The sequence below is a fragment of the Ochotona princeps genome, chromosome 10, assembly GCF_030435755.1.
Source record: "Ochotona princeps isolate mOchPri1 chromosome 10, mOchPri1.hap1, whole genome shotgun sequence".
NCBI lineage: Eukaryota > Metazoa > Chordata > Mammalia > Lagomorpha > Ochotonidae > Ochotona > Ochotona princeps.
Window position 1 is genome coordinate 35,424,314 of NC_080841.1, and position 18,847 is coordinate 35,443,160.

General features: G+C 43.7%; 1 protein-coding gene across 6 annotated transcripts in view; it reads left to right on the plus strand.

Moving 5' to 3' along the window:
• Positions 1-15,730: 15,730 nt before the first annotated feature.
• Positions 15,731-18,847, plus strand: part of CACNB2 (calcium voltage-gated channel auxiliary subunit beta 2) — a 352,771-nt gene continuing 349,654 nt past the window's right edge. For 2 of the 6 annotated variants that reach the window (XM_004578566.4, XM_004578564.4), the window contains exon 1: positions 15,731-15,973. In XM_004578566.4, coding sequence (XP_004578623.2) covers positions 15,857-15,973 — 117 coding nt within the window. In that variant the 5' untranslated portion in view covers positions 15,731-15,856. Of the gene's footprint in view, positions 15,974-16,153; positions 16,371-18,847 lie in introns of those variants that run through there. The other 4 variants (XM_004578571.3, XM_004578569.3, XM_004578562.4 and 1 more) reach the window with 3 other exon arrangements.

The window sequence follows — 18,847 nt, forward strand, 5'->3', positions numbered from 1 at the left end:
CATGAAAACTTAGTGGCTAAATCCTTGCCTTGTATGCACCAGGATCCCATGTGGGTGCAGATTCATGTCTGGAATACTCCACTTCCCATCCAGCTCCCTGTTTGTGGATTGGGAAAGTAGTAGAGGATGGCCCAAGGCCTTGGGACCCTATACCTGCATGGGAGACCTGGGGGAGGTGCCTGGCTTCTGGCTTTGGGTCAACTCAGCTCCACTTCACCTCCAGCTGTTGTGGCCACTTGGGGAATGAACCAGTGGACAGATCTTTGTCTCTCCTTCACTCTGTAAATCTGACTTTCCAATAAAAGTAAATACCATCTTAGCCATCTTATTAAAAAAAAGATTTAATTCTTACAACTAAATGTATTTTACCATATTAAAAATGAATATATAAAGTAATAGGTTGATAATAGTACAAAAATGCTAAACAGCTGTAATGAAATATGCTTTTCATAGGGAATCTAGGAGAGCAATCCACAACCCTTTAGAATAGCACTGTCCAACAGTATCATAATTCAAACCGTGTATGTAATTACATAAGCAGCTGTATGAGTCAGCTTGGGTTGCTATAACAAATTCCATCAACTTGGTGGCTTATAAACAACAAACATTATTGCTCATAGTTCTGGAAATGGAGTGGTCTAAGGTCAGGAGCTGCAGAACGGGTTCTGTTGAGGGTCCTCTGCCTGGTCTACAGATGACTGCCAGTTGGCTGTGTCCTCACTCAGTAGAAGCAGGTCATGACAGCTCTGTGTGGCCTCTTTGACAAGGGCACTAATTCTATTTATGAGGGTTCTGTCCTCATCACTTAATCACTTTCAAAATATCTCCACCTTCTCCTATCAAATTAGGGGTGAGAGTTTCAACATATGAATTTTGAAGGGATGCAAACATTCAAACTATAATAGTAGCCACATTAAAAAAGTAAGAAGAAAAAATGGAAATTATGTTAAGAACAAATATTTAACACAATGTTTTAAAACACATTTCAACTTAATATGTTTAATGGGATAAAGTCTTCTATCTGCATATTTAATTAAAAATTGTTTAAATGTAGCCATAGCCACATTTTAAGAACTCAATAGGCTACTGAAGAGCAAAGCTTAAGAATGTTTGCTTTCCCACGAGAGTGACCAATCTACAGAGTTGAGAAAAAGCACAACTATCAAGGCAGTTGATGCTTTATTATTGAGATAGGTACAACTTAAAGTGTTAACTACTGTGGAAGTCACTTACTTGGAAGCACGTTCCTCAATCTGATGATGTACCATATTGGCCAAGTCAAAACTGACTATTAAATATAGACAGAGTACTGGTATGTGGGCTTAAAAGAGAACTAAAAAAAGATATCTTCTCTTTAGGATTTCTAAAATTTCTCACTGGGGCAAAGAGTGATGAAGGAGATAGAAGATTGGGCAGAGATTGAAGTAGCAGTTAGGAGGTGGTGCAAGGGAATTTAACAAGCGTCTATCTATAGGAGAAAAATATAGTCCCCTAACTTGGGACTTTTGAATCTTTACATCTCCAAATCCTAACAAAAATTTATCCCCCAGAAGAGATATTAGAGATGGAACATTTTATTTACCAAGAAAAAAGCACTATATTTTGCCCGATAGAGTGAATCGTGTGTACAATAATGCACCCAAACAATTAAAACAAAATCCCTACTTCATTTATCCTGTGGTAACAGAATAATAAGAATAAAAAAAGAACTGTTAGTCTGCAACAGTTCTCCATTTAGTTGCTTCTCAACAGCTTTAGTCACATAAAATTGCTTTTTTTGGATGAATCCTTAGTGATGATGGTACTAGGAACTAGGAGAATAGCTCCTCACCCAGCCAGTCTAGTGTAGAAGACAGATAAGTTGTCACTGTTATTCAATCAGGTAACTGCAAAAAGAAATAAAGAAAGCCAGGAAATACCTTCATTCTGCATAAGGAGCATAAACTTCTGGGGGCAGTTTTTAAATTAATTAATTATTTTGGAAGACAGAATTACAGAGATGGAGCGGGAAAAGCAGAGTAGAGAGAGAAAAATCTTCCATCCACTGGTTCAATCCCCAGGTGGCAACAATAGGGCTGGGGCAAGCTGAAGTGAGGAGCTAGGAGCTTCATCTGGTTCTCCTACATGGGGTGTAAGCTCTTGTGCCACCTTCTACTACTTTCCCAAGCATCTTAGAAGGAAGCTGAATCAGAAGTGGAACATATGGGACTCAAACTGCCTTCCATGTAGGAATGTTAGCACTATAGGTGGAACCTTTCCTGCTATGCCACAGCACTGGTGCACAGAATTTTAAAAGGAATTGGAGGACTACATCCTCCCAGGCAGTGGACAAATTGACAAAGTGTGAAACAGTAATATGAGTAATTGTCCATTTAGGAGCAAGAATTTGAAATGTGCAACTTTGTAAATCCACAAGCATTAGTCATGAGCTCTGGATTTGATCATACTGCCTGTGTGATTATTCAGAGGGTAGTTAATTTCTCTGAGCCTTAACCTACTTTCCCATAAAATAGGAACATTAAAGCTTATATCTTATAATTGTTATGCATTAAGTGAAATGTACAAGTGTTTGATAAGAGGTGACTACTCTTAGAAGACTTAGGTAAATATATTGCTTAAAGGCAACCCAGTGTTGTCATTGGCTCTGCAGGATTTTACAAGTAGGAGATGTTAATATTTTTCTAGAATTGGTTAAGTAGAGTAACAACAAATAAAATAGCCTGAGCTTTTGCTAAATGCATTGTGTGAATCTTTGTAAAATTCATAGAGAATGAAGTCTCAACAAAAAGTTATGAGGATATTAAGTCATGGGAAGGGATAATTGTTTTGGTCCTACAACCCAGTCTCCACAATGACTCTCACAAAGCATATTAGGTGGTTCTAAAATGTGTCAAAAATGGCCACTTTTGCAATGAACCCTCCATGATCTCTTCCGTGGTCTCTCGGATATTGAAGACTGTCATGATGGTAAGTGCTAGAGGAAGGCTAAATCCAACAAGATGGCTCTTTGTGCACAGGGATTCTGCATGTAAAAGGAGTGGGCGGTGAAGTTCCAGTATTGAGTAAAATACAAGTTCACTTCACATAGAATACTTTGTTCTTAACTGGTGCTGATTCCATTTGATAAATGGTAAATTCCTCTTTTTCTTGTTTTGCTGACTCTCACTAATGGTGGCTTATTTTCTCTGTGTTTTTGGTGAGTTTGGAATTGGAGTTTTATGCACAGCCTGGCTTTAGTACAGCAATCTTGTGATGGATGAGTTGAGGGCACATTCTATGGATATTCTATATCCAGTGGCTATAAGACTATGGCAAAGGACCAGAGCCACCGTTAGACAAAAGGTACCTTACCCATGGGATTCTGCACTTAGCACTGGCACCGCACAATCTGAAACATTGGCTCTCAGGACTAATACCCTTCACAGTCCAGGAAAAGGCTTCTTCTCATTCCATGGTCTGTGTCTTTGGAACACTAAGCACCAAGTCCAAATACTACCACTATTGCTGGAGACAGATGTTACTTCAGATTGTGTGTAGGCTTTGTGTTGTGAAAGTACTTATATGAGACTAGTTATTGGCCAAATCTTTTATTTTTTTGCAAATGAACTAAGTAGATACTTATAAATACTTTCTAGTAATGCTGTGTCCATTTTTATTTTCTAATTATAGTTTGAAAAGCAGACTATATATATGTATATATAAACACACAAGGAGGGAGGGAGGAAGAGAAAAAGGAGGAGGAGGAGGAGGTGGAGGAGGAGGAGGAAGTAGAGAAGAAACAAGAGGGAGAGAGAATGGGAGAAGGCAAAATAAAGAGGGGGAAGTGGAGGGGCAGGGGAACTCCTACCTGCTTGTTCACCCTGCAGATCCCCACAGTGGCTAGGACTGGGCCAGGGCTGGATCTGGAACTCAGGAACTCAATGCAGGTCTCTTATATGGCTGGCAGGAACTCTACTAGTTGAGTTGTCTTTGCTACCTTCCTGAGTATGATTAGTAGGAAAATGCATTCAGGAGACAAGACCAGGAATCAAACTGGGATACTCTAATGTGGGGCCAGGAATCTTAGTAAGTAGGCCAAATATGCACTCCTGTGTTCAGATTCCTTATTCTGAAGATACTAGCCAGTTTTCTTGGTGCTTGCAACAAAGGTAAACCCAAAGCATGCAGAATAAAGGAAGTAATGGAAGTGGAAATCAATAAATTAGAAATGGAGAAACAACACAGAAAATCAATCCTAAGTCAAACTCTTAGCTAACTGATTCTAGAATTATTAAGAAAAGATAATATGGTAAAAACTGGAGCTGTTGGGGCTGGTGTGGTGGCTCAGCCAGCTAATCCTCTGCCTGCCAGCACCAGCAGCCCATGTGGATCTAGTCCTGACTCCTCCACTTTCCATCCAGTTCCCTGTTTATCACATGGGAAAGCAATTGAGGATGGTTCAAAGCCTTGGGCACCTGCAACCATGTGGGAGACCCAGAAGAAGCTCCTGGATTCAATCAGTTCAGCTCCAGCCATTATAGTCATTTGGGGACTGAACCCATGGTTGGAAGATTTCAGGCTCACTCCCTCTGAAAATCTGTCTTTCAAATAAAAATAAATCTTTTTTTTAAAGTGAAGCCTTAAAAAAAAAGATTTATTTGTTTTTATTGGAAAGTCAGATATACAGAGAGGAGGAGAAACTGCTTTCCCAGGCCACAAGCAGGGAGCTGGATGGGAAACAGGGTCGCTGGGGTTAGAACTGGTGCCCATATGGGATCCCTGCATGTGCAAGGTGAGTACGTTAGCCTCTATGCTACCACGCCAGGCCCCAAAAGTGAAGCTTTTAATTTCTCAGAAAATTAGTTTTTTTAATATTCAAAAAGAACATGACTACTCTCAGATTATAGTACATATAAATTATAATAAATATTTAACCCTTAAAAAAACAAAAAGGAGCACTAAGAGCAGACTCCACAAACATCAAAAAGATAATGAGAATATTGTACATAACTTTTTCAATAAAATTGACAAAAATTCTTCAGCCAGAGGAATATGCTGCTAGATGGAAATTTGTGTGTATAAATTGGGTGAACAAACAACAAATATAATAAAAATGATAAAATCAGTGATTATAAAATATTTAAAAAAATGCCATATCATTAAAGGATAATTTAAAGGAAACCTGATAAAGATGTGATTTAGACACATAAATGAAGCATGTGAAATTGTGACTCGATAGAAAACTGGCAGTGTAGTAGACTGTGCATGCTTGATAAAGTAGTGCTAGTTGAATATGTTCAAAGAGTGTGTGTGTGTATATATATATGCTCTAAACCAACAATTAAAAAAATTTTAATGAAGTATAACCAGTAAGTCAGTAGTGCAGATTTTAAAGGGGAAGTGGTAGAAACAAAGAACAGGTGGAAAAGTTGTAAGCAAATAGTGTAATATTAGGTTTATCTCCAGCCTCATCAATAATCAGATGCAGATGGACTAAACAACCCAATTAAAAGTCAGTAACTGTTAGCTGTATAAAAAAATGAAAATGCAACTTCTTGTTTTCTATAAAGCAACCCATTATAAAAACAGACATCGATAGACTGGAAGTAAAAAGGTTGTGAGGGTATTTGGCCCATCAGTTAAGTGCCTGTGTCCCATGGCAGCATGTCTGTGTTTGAAGCCTGACTCCATTCCTGCTTCCAGCTCCTTGCTAATGTATTATACCCAGGGGTGTGGCAGCAATGGTTCAGGTAGTCGGGTCCCTGTCTCCCTCCTGGGAAACCTAGATTGAGAGCCTGCTTGCTGGGTCCGCCTGGCCCAGTCCTAGCTGTTGGAGGCATTTAGAGACTGAACTGGTAAATGGGATTAAATAAAAAGGTAGAAGAAGACTTGAGAGAAAGCTGAAATAGCAGTATCAAAGTAATTTCAGAACAGGAAATACTGCCAAAAAAATACAGACATTAGGTAACGTTTAAGGAGTCAATTCATGATAAAACTACAATGAGTCCAATAACAGAACTCCAAAATGCATGAACCAAAAACAAGAGACTTCAAGGGTAAAATAAACAAATCCATAATAATACTTAGAGCTGTCAACACTCTTGACAATAGGTGTGAAAAGATGCATGTAAAATAATCAATAAGATATGGAAGAGCCTGAAAACAGTATAAACTACATAGCCATATTTATCTAACATACCAACAGTACAAGAATGCAAATTATTCTGAATTGTATACAGAGAATTCACCAATATAGATAATTTCTTTTTTTTTTTTTTTTTAAATTTTTTTTTATTATTATTGGAAAGCCGGATATACAGAGAGGAGGAGAGACAGAGAGGAAGATCTTCCGTCCGATGATTCACTCCCCAAGTGAGCGCAACGGGCCGGTACGCGCCGATCCGAAGCCGGGACCAGGAACCTCTTCCAGGTCTCCCACGCGGGTGCAGGGTCCCAAAGCTTTGGGCCGTCCTCGACTGCTTTCCCAGGCCACAAGCAGGGAGCTGGATGGGAAGTGGAGCTGCCGGGATTAGAACCGGCGCCCATATGGGATCCCGGGGCTTTCAAGGCGAGGACTTTAGCCGCTAGGCCACGCCGCCGGGCCCAATATAGATAATTTCTTAAGCCATGGATATAAACCAATCTCATTAAGCTTAAAATTATTAGAAACATGGAGCCTGGCGCGAAAGCCTAGTGGCCAAAGTCCTCACTGTGCATGCGCTGGGATCGGCTATGAGTGCCAATCTGTGTCCCAGATCTGTGCTCCACTTTCCTTCCAGCTCCCTGCTTGTGGCCTGGGAAAGCAGTGGAGGATGGTGGCTCCTGACTCCTGGCTTCAGATCAGCTCATTTCCAGCTGTTGTGGTCACTTGAGGAATGAACCAGCAGATTGAGGATCTTTCTCTTTGTCTCTCCTTCTCTCTGTAAACCTCACTTTCCAATAAAAATAAATAAATCTTTTAAAAATTTTAAAAATATTGGAAACATAAAAATATTCTCTGATTACAAGAAAATAAAACTAAAGCTATAAGTGGAAAGTATGTTTAAGATCTCTCTATGCTTAGTACTTTAAAACTCACTTTTACATAATCCATAGGTCAAAATAAGACTTCATACAAAAAATGAGAAAATGTGTTGAACTGCAAAAAATAAAAACACAAGTCGAAATGAAACCAAAGAGCTACATAGAGGAAAAAGACATATTATTATTAGAACAAATACATTTCAAATAAATGACCTAAACTTCCACCTGAAGAACTAGAAATAAAGAAGAAACCCAAACCAAGCAGAGGAAAGGAAATACAAAGTAAGAAAAAAATTAGTAAATTAGACAATTAGAAGAAACAATGAAATCTGAAACTAGGTTGTGAAAATAGCAGTATTTATAAATCTTACCCAGAAGGAGCAAGAGACAAAGCAATTGAAGTTCTATCAGCAGCAAAACAAAGAAATACAGATGTTCATCGGATAAAAGAATATTAACAATTTCATGGCAAATAAAAAAGCAAGAAAATCTTACTAAGGGGCTGGCGTCATGGCCTAGTGTGTTGATCTATCTGTGATGCTGGCACCCCTAGAGGCTGGTTCCAGTCCCTTCCTATGCACTTGGGAAGCTAGCAGATGATGGTCCAATTGTTTGTGTCCCTGCCTCCAGATTGGGTTTGAGGTTCCTGGCTTCTAGCTGGCCCAGCTTTGGCCAATGTAGCCACTTAGGAAAAGAACCAGCAGATGAAAGATACTCTTTCTCCCCTCCTACCCTCCCTCCACCTCCTTCTGTAACTCTGTCTTTAAATAAGTAAGTCTTAAGAGAAAAAAATAAAAGCTAAGATGAAATGGACGAATTCCTGGAAAAACATGTATTAGTGCTCCTGAAGAAATTGATAGCTTGAATAAAACTGTTAAAGAAACTGAATGAATAATTTTAAAACCTGTCAAAAAGCAAACTCCAGACCCACTAGTTAATTCTTTCAAATATTCAACAATGACCATTACTAATTCTATTTAAACTTCTCCAGTTCACTGTAATTTATGAGACAAGAACTCTACTTACACTGGAACAACAGTAATAAAGACTAGCCCAAGAAACTTTAAAAAGTTATGAATAATAAAATAATGTTTAAGTTTGATGTAACTTGTCAGATAAATATGAAGTCACGGAATCCTAAGTGATTTAAATGCTTATTTCTGCCTATCTTAGGAATCTGCAAATTATGATCCGAGCCTAGTATTATAGCTTTCTGATCTAGCAATTCCTCAGCTTCCTTTTATTTATTTTTATTTCTTTTTAAAGAAAGATTTATAGAGCAAAGAGATAAAGAGCAAAACATCTCTCATCTATTGGTTTGCTCTCCAAGTGCCCACGATGGCCGGAGCTGAACTCTAATCCAAAGACAGGAGCCCAGAGCTTTGACTGGATCCCCCATGCAGGTGCAGGGTCCCAAGGCTTTAGGCCACCTTCAACTGCTTTTCCAGGTCACAAACAGGGAGCTGGATGGGAAGTGGAGCAGCCAGGACACAAGCTGACACCTATATGAGATCCCAGTGCATGTTAGGTGAGGATTTAGCCATCGGGCCCGTGTCAACAGCTTTTAATAGCATTTGGGTGAGAAACAAATCAGACCTACGGACTAATGAAATCTTAAGGTCAAGCATTGTTTTTTCTAAAGTAAAAAAAGCTTTCCTTAGCTGCTTGCAATGTTCGGTTTCAACCTTTTACATATATTCACATATGCGCCTGCATCTTTATAAGCTGATATAATAACTTAAAATTCATAGCATTTATTATATATGGTAAGTTTATAAATAGCAATTTAACTCTGTGAGATGTGTCATACTAAATCAGGCCATTAGCCAAGACAGATATACTTTGTGAAAATGCTAGTAATATTGCTGGAAATGCAGAAGTGTAATTCAGGTGACAAGTGATTTACCAAGCAAACTGACAGTCTCCGTGTATCTATCCTAAAGAGCTTCTCTATTAGAATGTCTCTCTGTTAGAATGCTCATTGCTGCCTTGTACAACTAGGCTTTCTGTGGGAAAAGCAGCTGACTTACAATGTCGTATTATGTACTCCCAATGCACTATTACTTACAAGAGACATCCATGACATTAGTGTATAATGAGAGAGCAAGTAAGTATCTGCCCAAAAGTGCTCAGGAGAAATGTGAACAACTAAACGAAGCTGGTTTTGAACTGTTGTAGTAATACATGTTTTCATGGCACTTTACTATCTGCCAGATGCTTTATATATAATTTTTTTTAAAATTTATTTATTTTTATTGGAAAGTCAGATGTACAGAGAGCAGAAGAGACAGAGAGGGAGATGTTCTGTCCACTGGTTCCATTCCCCAAAGTGGCCACAAATGCCAGAGCTGCGTTGATCTGAAGCCAGGAGCCAGGAGCTTCCTCCAGGTCTCCCATGCGGGTGCAGGGTCCCAAGGCTTTGGGCCGTCCTCAACTGTTTCCGAGACCACAAGCAGGGAGCTGGTTGGGAAGCAGGGCCACTGGGACACAAACCGGCACCCATATGGTATCCTGGCTCATGCTAGGTGAGGACGTAAGCTGCTAGGCTACTATGCCAGGCCCTGTGCATCATTTTTTTGTAATAGTCTAGAAAAATGAGCAGAAGAAGCTACTTATTTACTTCAGAAGAGTTCTAATTAACTTTCAATATTGACAGATTTAACTGGCAAGGCAGGCTACAGGGAAGTTAAGTAGTATATAATCATCCCTCTATTAAAAAAAATCACATAGGCAAGCATTGTGTTAAGGTAGGTTATGCCGCCACTCGGAGTGCCCCTATCAGATCATCTGGCCCATATTTCAGTACAACAGATGATGGCCCAAGCACTTAGGTCTTGGCCATCCACAGGAACTTCAGTTTGGCCAAGTCCTGGATGTTAACAGGTATTTGGGGAGGGAACCAGTGGGAAATATTTATTTCTGTTACGCAACTTTTCAAATAAACTTTGTTAAAAAGTTCATATCCCTAGTGTTTGCATGTAACCTGTGCACATCCTTCCATATTTTAAAAAAATCACCTCTAAGTTACTTACACCTAAAACAGTGTAAATAATAGGCAAATAGTGTTACTATTTAAGAAATAAAACAAAAAAATGAACATGTGATTGACACAGGTGAAGTTTTTCTTTTTCTGAATATTTTGGTCAATAGTTAATTAAATCAAGGCGCAGGACCTGCAGGCATGAAGTTCTTGATTTTGTAGTTTAACTGTTCTGGGAGTACTGTGGTAATGCTAAATGCTGGTTTTGGTAATGGCAACTGGTTAGATTGTTTTAAATAGTAGCTGCCAATTAGTGGTATCCGAGTTCTCAGGATTAGGATGGACAGAGAGGTGGCTGATAAAAGGGGAATTGAGTCCTGCTCCTCAACAGGATCCCGCAGCCTTGGCACTGTTAACACGTAGGCTGGAGAGTTTGCTGTGACGATCTGCTCAGTGCCTTGTAGGATGTTTAGCCGCATCTCTGGGCTTTACACACTAAATGCAACACTCTCTCTCTTCTCTGACAATCAAACACCTAATTGCAAACCACTCTTTTGTATGGCAGGTCATATTTTAAGGAGTGGGGTTATGGAGTATTTTATTCAGCTTATGGAATTATTTAAAACTGTACCTTAAACAATAGTGTACCTTTGAAACTCACAATGCATTTCTCAGACTTAAAATCCTAACAGATTCTTCTTAAATGCTATAGATTAGTGGGAAATGAAGAAAAATAAAACAATTTCTTAGCAAGCTACATGTCCTATAAATTCAATAGAATAATTTTTTTCTTAGTATCCCTAAATAGTTAATTGATAATTTCAGGCAAGACTATATGGCAAGTATTTTATTGAAAAGTTAAAAATAAAAAATGATCTTGTAACAAAAAAGGAACTCATATTCCAAAGTTTTCAACATAGTTCTAAATATGCAAGTAGAGGAAGAATAAAGTTATTCCAATCACAGTTTATTCTACTTGCAGAAAAACAACATCAACAACAACAAACTCCTTTCAACTTCTGGCTTCCTTGGCCAGTGTTTCCTACCAGCCCCTGTTCTTATTTCAAAGCATTCGTAATGCCCAGAATATGCCTGTCAATTACTACAGCTAATGAGCACAGCAAAGCTAACATGCAGCTTGAAGAAATTAGTCATCTGCCTTTGAATGCCTGCACTGACCAGGGTGCATCCATCATTGCTGGGGTCTTTTGCATCCATGTAACTTTTTTTTTAAAGATTCATTTATTTTTATTTGAAAGTCAGATTTTACAGACAGGAGAGGAGAGAGATCTTCCATCTGGTAGTTCTCCAAATGGCCAAAATGAGCAAGGGTGATCTTATCTGAAGCTGGAAGCCAGCAGCTTCTTTCAGGTCTTCCATGTGGCTGCTGGGGCCCAAGGACTTGGGCCATCCTCTACTACCTTCCCAGCCTATAAGCAGACAGCTGGATTAGAAGCAGAGCAGCCAGGACTAGAACTAGTAACCACCCAGATGCTGGTGCTAGCAGGTGTAGTATTAGACTATATGCCACCATGCTGGTCCCTGTCTGTGTTACTTTAACATGCAAAAAATCAGGGTTTATTTATGAAATTTTCATCCTCTTCTGGGGGTTTGAAGTACTGTGCTGGTCAAAGAATGTTAAAAAAAAAAGAAAAGGAAATTTGCTATGATTCAAAGGATGAGATGGTACAATTTTTAAGTCATTTAATTCTATTTGTATTCTACCTTACCTTTTTTGTAGGGGTACATTGTGTTACTTTTTATTTGAAACTTTTTTGCAAGTCAAACAAGTCTCTGAATGGACCCACTGCATTGTGCTAGTATTCAGTGACGCTGATTAAATTATAGAGAATTAAAATAATGGGAGCAATGATCAGCTAAGTGTATCTTAAAACAAAGTTGTAATCTGTTTTAAAACATAAAAACAGCATTTATTTATGCAATAGCCATTTTTTTCTTTTCATTCAAGATTTTTTTTTTTTAATTTGAAACACGAGTGACAGAGACAGAGGAGGAAAGCTCTTACATCCTCTGGTTCCTTCCCAAATGGCTCTGACTGCCAGGGTTGGGGCAAGCCAAAGCCAAGAGCCAGAATTTTGCTAGGTCTCCCGTGCAAGTGCAGGGGCCAAGGACTTGGGCCATCCTTTGAAGCTTTCTCAGGAGCAATAGCAGGGAGCTGGATTGGAAGTGGAGCCCATCTTGGATGCCAGTGCTGCAGATGGAAACTTAACTAGCTGCACCACAGTGCTCACGATGAGCACATAAGTTCCAGTTACGTGTTAGGCATCTTGCTTGAAGCTGGAGATACTGAGATAATGAAACACAAAGGCTGTCCTTGAGGAACCTGGTCTAGTAGAGAGAAACAAAAATAAAGAGTTCACAGGCTAAAGGAAATGATGATAGTAAATCATATTTGAATATTTAACTCATTTCAGCTCTCCACATAAGCATGATGAAAAATACTTTTCACAGCTGTTTTGATGTTTTGTGGTTGTTTAAACAATCAGATAAAAGATAACATTCTACATTCCAAATGATCCTGAAATTGAACGCACAACTAATTAAGTGTGCTCTAAGAAATCAAATGTCATGAGAAGACATTTTGAAGAGTTTCAAATAACCATGTTAGAATTCATTCATTTATTTATTCAATGAGTGTGTCAATAGGTTTGTAAGTACTAACTATACAGCAAGCCCCAGGGAGGAGGAACCTGCTGTCTGTTGGCTATACTCAATGGTCCCAAACAGAAGCTTGATTCCTACTTTATTGAATGAATATTTTAAAATGCTGAGGACTGTTTTCAGCCTCCAGGTGCCATGGGCAACAATGTACGGTTTCTGACCACAGAGAACTCAGAGGCTAACGAAGATCTGAGATGTTTAACTCCGAGGAAGACTCCACTCTTGGATGAAAGCACTGTAGGCTGAGTGACAGCTCTTGGAGCCAAAGCAGAAACTGCAGGCTCAGTTGTAGTTGATTTTGGCCCTAGCTGAAGAAGCTAGGTATGGATTCACATGGGTTGCAATCTAATCCATTTCTCCTTGGGCCCCCAATGGACCTTAGCAAGTACCTTCAGTTGTTCCTTAAGTTTTTGTTTATTTTGGTAGAGCCTTGCTTTTTAAGGCTTTTCAAGGCCTTTAGAGAGAAAAATTTCAGTTTTCCATTCTGTCTCACATCATAGAAGGCTCATTGGCATGTATAAGTGAATTCATTTCTTTTCACATATCTTAGCTGGAGAACTCCTGACCATGCTGGTGCCATGACATAGAGACAGCCCCCTTTCAGTGCTGACTGGCCCCCCACCATATCCTGAACCACAGCCTTCCAATTCCCCAGTTCTTGCTCTTCAAATGTGGCCTTTCCACCCTTTAAAATTATTATTACAGGGCCTGGCAAGATAGCATAGTGGTTACAGTCCTTGCCTTGCACACACTGGGATATCATGTGAGCGCCGGTTCTAATCCCAGCAGTCCTGCTTCCCATCCAGCTCCCTGCTTGTGGCCTGGGAAAGCAGTTGAGGATGGCCCAAAGCTTTGGCACCCTGTACCTACATGGAAGACCCGGAAGAGCTCCGGGCTCCTGACTTCGGATTGGCTCAGCTCCAGGCGTTGCGGCCGCTTGGGGAGTGAACCATCGGATGGAAGATCTTCCTCTGTCTTTCCTCCTCTCTGTATATCTGCCTTTTCAATTAAAAATAAATACATCTTTAAAAAATATTATTACAAACTATACTTCAGGGCTTCTTTTTAATATGCTAGAAGGTTGAAACCAAAATGTTACTTGATTTGGGAAATCAATGGTATTTTGCATGTGCCTAAATTTTTAACCATAGGAAGACTTGAGAAATTTTTTTTAAAAAGATTTATTTATTTTTATTACAGCCAGATATACAGAGAGGAGGAGAGACAGAGAGGAAGATCCTCCGTCCGATGATCCACTCCCCAAGCGAGCCACAACGGGTCGATACGTGCCGATCCGAAGCCGGGAACCCGGAACCTCCCCCGGGTCTCCCACGCGGGTGCAGGGTCCCAATGCATTGGGCCGTCCTCAACCGCCCTCCCAGGCCACAAGCAGGGAGCTGGACGGGAAGTGGAACTGCCGGGACTAGAACCGGCGCCCACATGGGATCCCGGGGCCTCCAAGGCGAGGACCTTCGCCGCTAGACCACGCCGCCGGGCCCAAGACTTGAGAAATTTTAAGGTATTATTTTTACTTGGGAAGACTCTTCCATCCACTGGCTCATCCCCCCAACACCTGCAACAGGTAAGGCTGGGTCAGGCACCCAGATCTGAACCCAGGTGTCCCTCGTGGGTGGCAGGGAGGCAAGTACTTGAGTCATCAGCTGCTGCTTTTCAATTAGTGTGTGCATCAGCAGGAAGCTAGAATGGGAACTAGCAGCACTGACACTGAAACTAGGACTCTGCTATGGAATGCAGGTGTCCCAAACACTCACCCCACATCTGTTCTTTAAGCCTGGCTCAAGCTAGCGTGTGGTGCAGTTTAAAACATCTGAGTTTATCTTTGCGAAGAACAAGTACTTCATCATACCTTAACACTTCAAACATGGTATAGAAGGCAGCTGTAGGGTATTGCAGCAAATTTTGGCAGTATATTTGGGCATACAAAATGGTTACTTTGTGTGTGTGCGTGGTAACAAAGTAATACAGCTGCCTGGAAAACATGTTCTGAAGATTTCCCCAAGAGTCAAACTTGTGGAAAAGAGATGCGCCCTACAATATAAAAATGTGTTTTGTGGGGAAGCCCTAAGAGGAATATTCTAAGATAAACGTGTTCACCACACGTTTCTTGTAAGAGTTCGGGATATGAACGGAGCGATGACTTTGTCCTTCGTGCGATGCTAACAGATTCCAAAGCTCCAGAAAAAGTCCAGTTCTATGAGGAACACAGAGCTAATCGGCAGAGTAAGGCAACCAAGTCATAAAAGGCGTGTCTGCCTCGGCCCTGGGTGAAGAGGGCAGCTGGGGATTCAGGTGGGATTCCACATCCCAGCTCACCGGGTCCCTTCACTTGCTGGCTCTTCAGCCCTGACATCACCCGGTGGTGCTCTCAGCCGCCCCCTGGACTTCGTCTCTTGGGGTCGCCCGAGGACCTGGCGCGGTTCCAACTCGCAGTTTAGGGACCCAGCCTCTCTCCACCCTCCCCCACCCGCCCCCCGGAGTCGTGGACCTGTCCCTCTCCCGCCCCGCGGTTCTCAGCGGTCCAGGGAGCCGCGGGTGTGGGAGCTGTCGGCCTCCCTCCCGCTGGGCAGCTCGGGAGACGCACCTCCCGGACTCGGGGCCTGGCTCTCGTGGCTCAGAAAACTTTCCAGCGCGCTTGCCACGGCGACGCGCAGCGGCCCGGCCGGGGCCCACGCGGTCCGCGCCTCCCCGCGCCTCCCGCGCGGAACTTTTCGGCGCGGCGGCGGGGGCTTGTCACTCCCGCTCTGCGAGGCGCCTCCCCCTGGCTCGCGCTCCGCCAGCTGCCTCCGCCCTCCCCTCCCTCCTTGGCGGCGGCGAGGACCTTCCTCGGTGCCCGAGGCTCGCTCGGGCTGTCCGCTCGCTCCCTCGCTCGGCCGGCCCCCGGAGCGGAGCGGAGAGTCCCTCTCCTCCCGCACCCCAGCCGCGCGCTCGCGCCTCCGCCTCAGGGTTCCGTGCGCGCCTCGCTTCGCAACATGGCCCGGCCCCGTCCCGCGCACTGAGAGCCGGGCAGCGCGGCGCTAAGGGACCCTGCACCGAGCGGTCGGGCCCGAGCCCCCGGCGGTCCCCGGAGCGCAGCCGAGCAGGGGCGGGGGCGAGGAGGAGGAAGAAGAGGAGGAGGAGGAGGGGGACCGGCCGCCAGGGGCCGGCTGCGTGCACGGAGACGACTTTTCTCCAATGGTCCAAAGCGACATGTCCAAGTCGCCTCCCACAGCGGCGGCGGTGGCGCAGGAGGTGCAGATGGAACTGCTGGAGAACGCGGCTCCCGCGGGGGCGCTCGGAGCCGCCGCACAGGTAGCGAGAGCGCGGCGCCCTCTCCTTTCTTTGTGAGCAGCCGGGGCGCGGGCCGCCGTCTCCCGGGCGCCTCCTTCTCCCTTTCGCTCGCTGGCCTCGCAGCTCGCTTGTGCCCGCGTCTCCTCCTCCTCGGCCGCCGCCACCTCCTCTTCTCTCGCCGCTCGCCACCCACTTCTCTGCTGGCGCCTGGGGAACCTGCCCCTTTGCGCTTTCCCCTGACTCTTCTCCGGCTTCCATTTTTCTCTGCTTCCGAAAAGCAAGTGGGAAGGGGCGGGGGCGATCTGCCGGGCTCGCAGCTTCTCCGTGGGGCGGCTCTGCTCAGCTCTCATCGCCCTTGCCGGGTAGAGGCACATGGAGAGATATGAACCAGGCGAGTGGACTGGACCTGCTGAAGATCGTGAGTCCGGGCTGGGCGAGCGAGCGGGCGGGCGGGAGGGGGCTCCATTTCCCGCAGCGCCGCTTCCCCCGACGCCGACCCTTTCGCCTCGGCTCCCGGAGGAACTGGGGCGGGGGTGGGGCATGGGCGATGGGGATGCCCTGCCCTGTCCTGCCTGGGGTCGTGGGAGTAGCCAGGACCACCCTCCACAGCCGCCTGACAGCTCCCTTTCTGCCCTCGGGGTGCCTGGCAGGGTTCGCCTGCATCCCTGGCGCCTTTCCCTTCCGGAGAGAGCGAGCAGGGGACGAGAAAGTTTTTATTTTTCCGTTTCCCCTGAAAGGTTAGCCATTTCAAAAAGCTTCGAGATCCTCTTTCTCACAGACGAGTGTTAGCGGTTTCTGGAAAAATTCACCTTTGCTGCCTGTTGTGAAATAGGAGATGTTAGTTGTAGGCCTCGGGCAGATGATAAGGTGGCCTTTACGTTGGCAGGTACGGTTTGGATTACAGACACCTCCGGGGCTCAGCGGTGAGGAGTTGCTCAACTTCTATGCTGGCGGGGAAGTGACTTCAGACTCAGCTGCAGGCTATGCCAAGTGTTAGGGTTCCGCTCCTGGACAGCCTAGTGCTCTTTGCTGGCTGGCTTTCAAGCCTGCATCTGCCAGGTGCTGTAGGTCCCAGTGAGGTGTGAGGCGTCTGTGTGTTTATATGAGCATGTGTGCAGGCCACAGAGCTTGCTGCGCTCGCACTTGCGCTAAGCCCTGAGCAGGACCTGGAGAGCCCCCTGAAGGCACTAGAGTTTGGTTCTCTCCTCTGGATACACAGAAATGCACCTCTCTGGGTGTTTGGTGCTGCGATAATGGTACTTCTGGGAGGACTTTGTAGTCCAGCTCTTTTGAAGTTTCTTGTACCGCTGGAAAGCAGAATCGCCTACTTAAAGTGCATCAGTGACTTGAGCTTTGGGAAAGAATGTAGAAACGTTGGACGTAGGACTGTATAAGCAGAAGTGAGCGTCTCTGGTCGTGGTCTGCTAGATTTTAGCTGGCCCTCCAGTGCTTGCCTTACGCAGCCTAGAGAGGCAGAGAACTGACCTCTGCCCGAGGATGGAGCCCCAGCTGACACAATTCATGTTTGTTTGAACTCCGATTTTATCCACACATATGCTGAGGTGCGTGTGGCTGACAAATGTATTTGGAGACCTTGGTGACATCAGGATCAAAGGCTTGAATATTGATAGAGGAAAGGACTTTTCAAGCTTCATTTTCTCTTTGATCTTCCTTGAAGTTTTTTTTTTTTTTTTTTTTTTTAGGAAAGTATTTATTCTTACGGTAAAAATAGAGTTCTCTCAGAGATCCAGTTAGGGCTGATGCAGAGCATGACTGTATTCAGATAAGAGAAACTCATTTCCTTTGTGATGCACGCAAATAAGTCCCCAACCACTGTGCCCAGGCTTTCTGGAAATGACTTTTATGTGAGAAGACAGTCTTTTCCTTTGAAAAACTTACCTGCCAAAGTTTCAAGTGAGAAGCCTGCATTGCAGTTGTATGGTATGAGACTGAGAGGAATGCTGAATATCATGATTTCAAAGGAGCAAAAGTTACAAATAATACTCATTTTGGAGCAATCTGTCAGGGCTTTGCAAAAGACGTTGGATGGCAGGTCAGATTTCACCAGAATTGGGGGAGAGATGGTAGGAAGCCATACAAGAAGCAGACACAGACGTTTACAGATACCAGTGTGCAGTTGTAGTCCCTGGATCAAAAGAATGAAGAAGGGTGCACTCTGGCCTTAGTTGGGCCTCAGTCAGACCAGGCGCTTGGAGGCTTTGCTGTGTTGAAGAACGGAAAACTGTAAAAGATGTGCTCAACAGCAGCCACCTGCCAGCACAGTGAAAACAAACACCTGGGAAGTTTTCTCAGGCAGGCTGGGAGTCCCAGGGTTCAGAAGTGGAGCTGTGAGAAGGGAGATAGGTCCAACAGTTTGGACAGGAGGCAAAAAGGCCTAAACTGGAAGAGGTGGAAAGAAAATGGAAATGACTAGGCTGTGCCCCAGGCTTTTCATAGATCACCCTGTAGGAATGAGTGATTTTATATGTGAAGGAGAGAGAGGAGAAGGCAGTGGATTTTATAAAGCAGATAAAGTATAAATATTCAACTGCATTGGCATCTGTTTCCTTGTTTTCTCTGCTTTTCAAAAATGAAAGCAGTTTTCCTTGAATTGTGTTCAGATCCCATCCATGATTGGAGGGGAGACACTGCCTGCTTGATTTGTTTTCGGGCTCCCAGCATCTTCGGGTTCCCAGCATCTTGGGGTTGTATGAAACTTGGCAAGGCCGTCTACTCTCCCTAGGTAGAACAGGCCAGCCAGAAAGTCCCCTGAGAGGGGGGGCTTTCTAAGGCGCATCCCCTTTCTCTGTGGCACTGAATAAAAGTGGTTCTGTCTAGAAATGAAACTACTATTTGTAAATGTGATTATAATCATTCTACTTTCCTTCAGGGTTA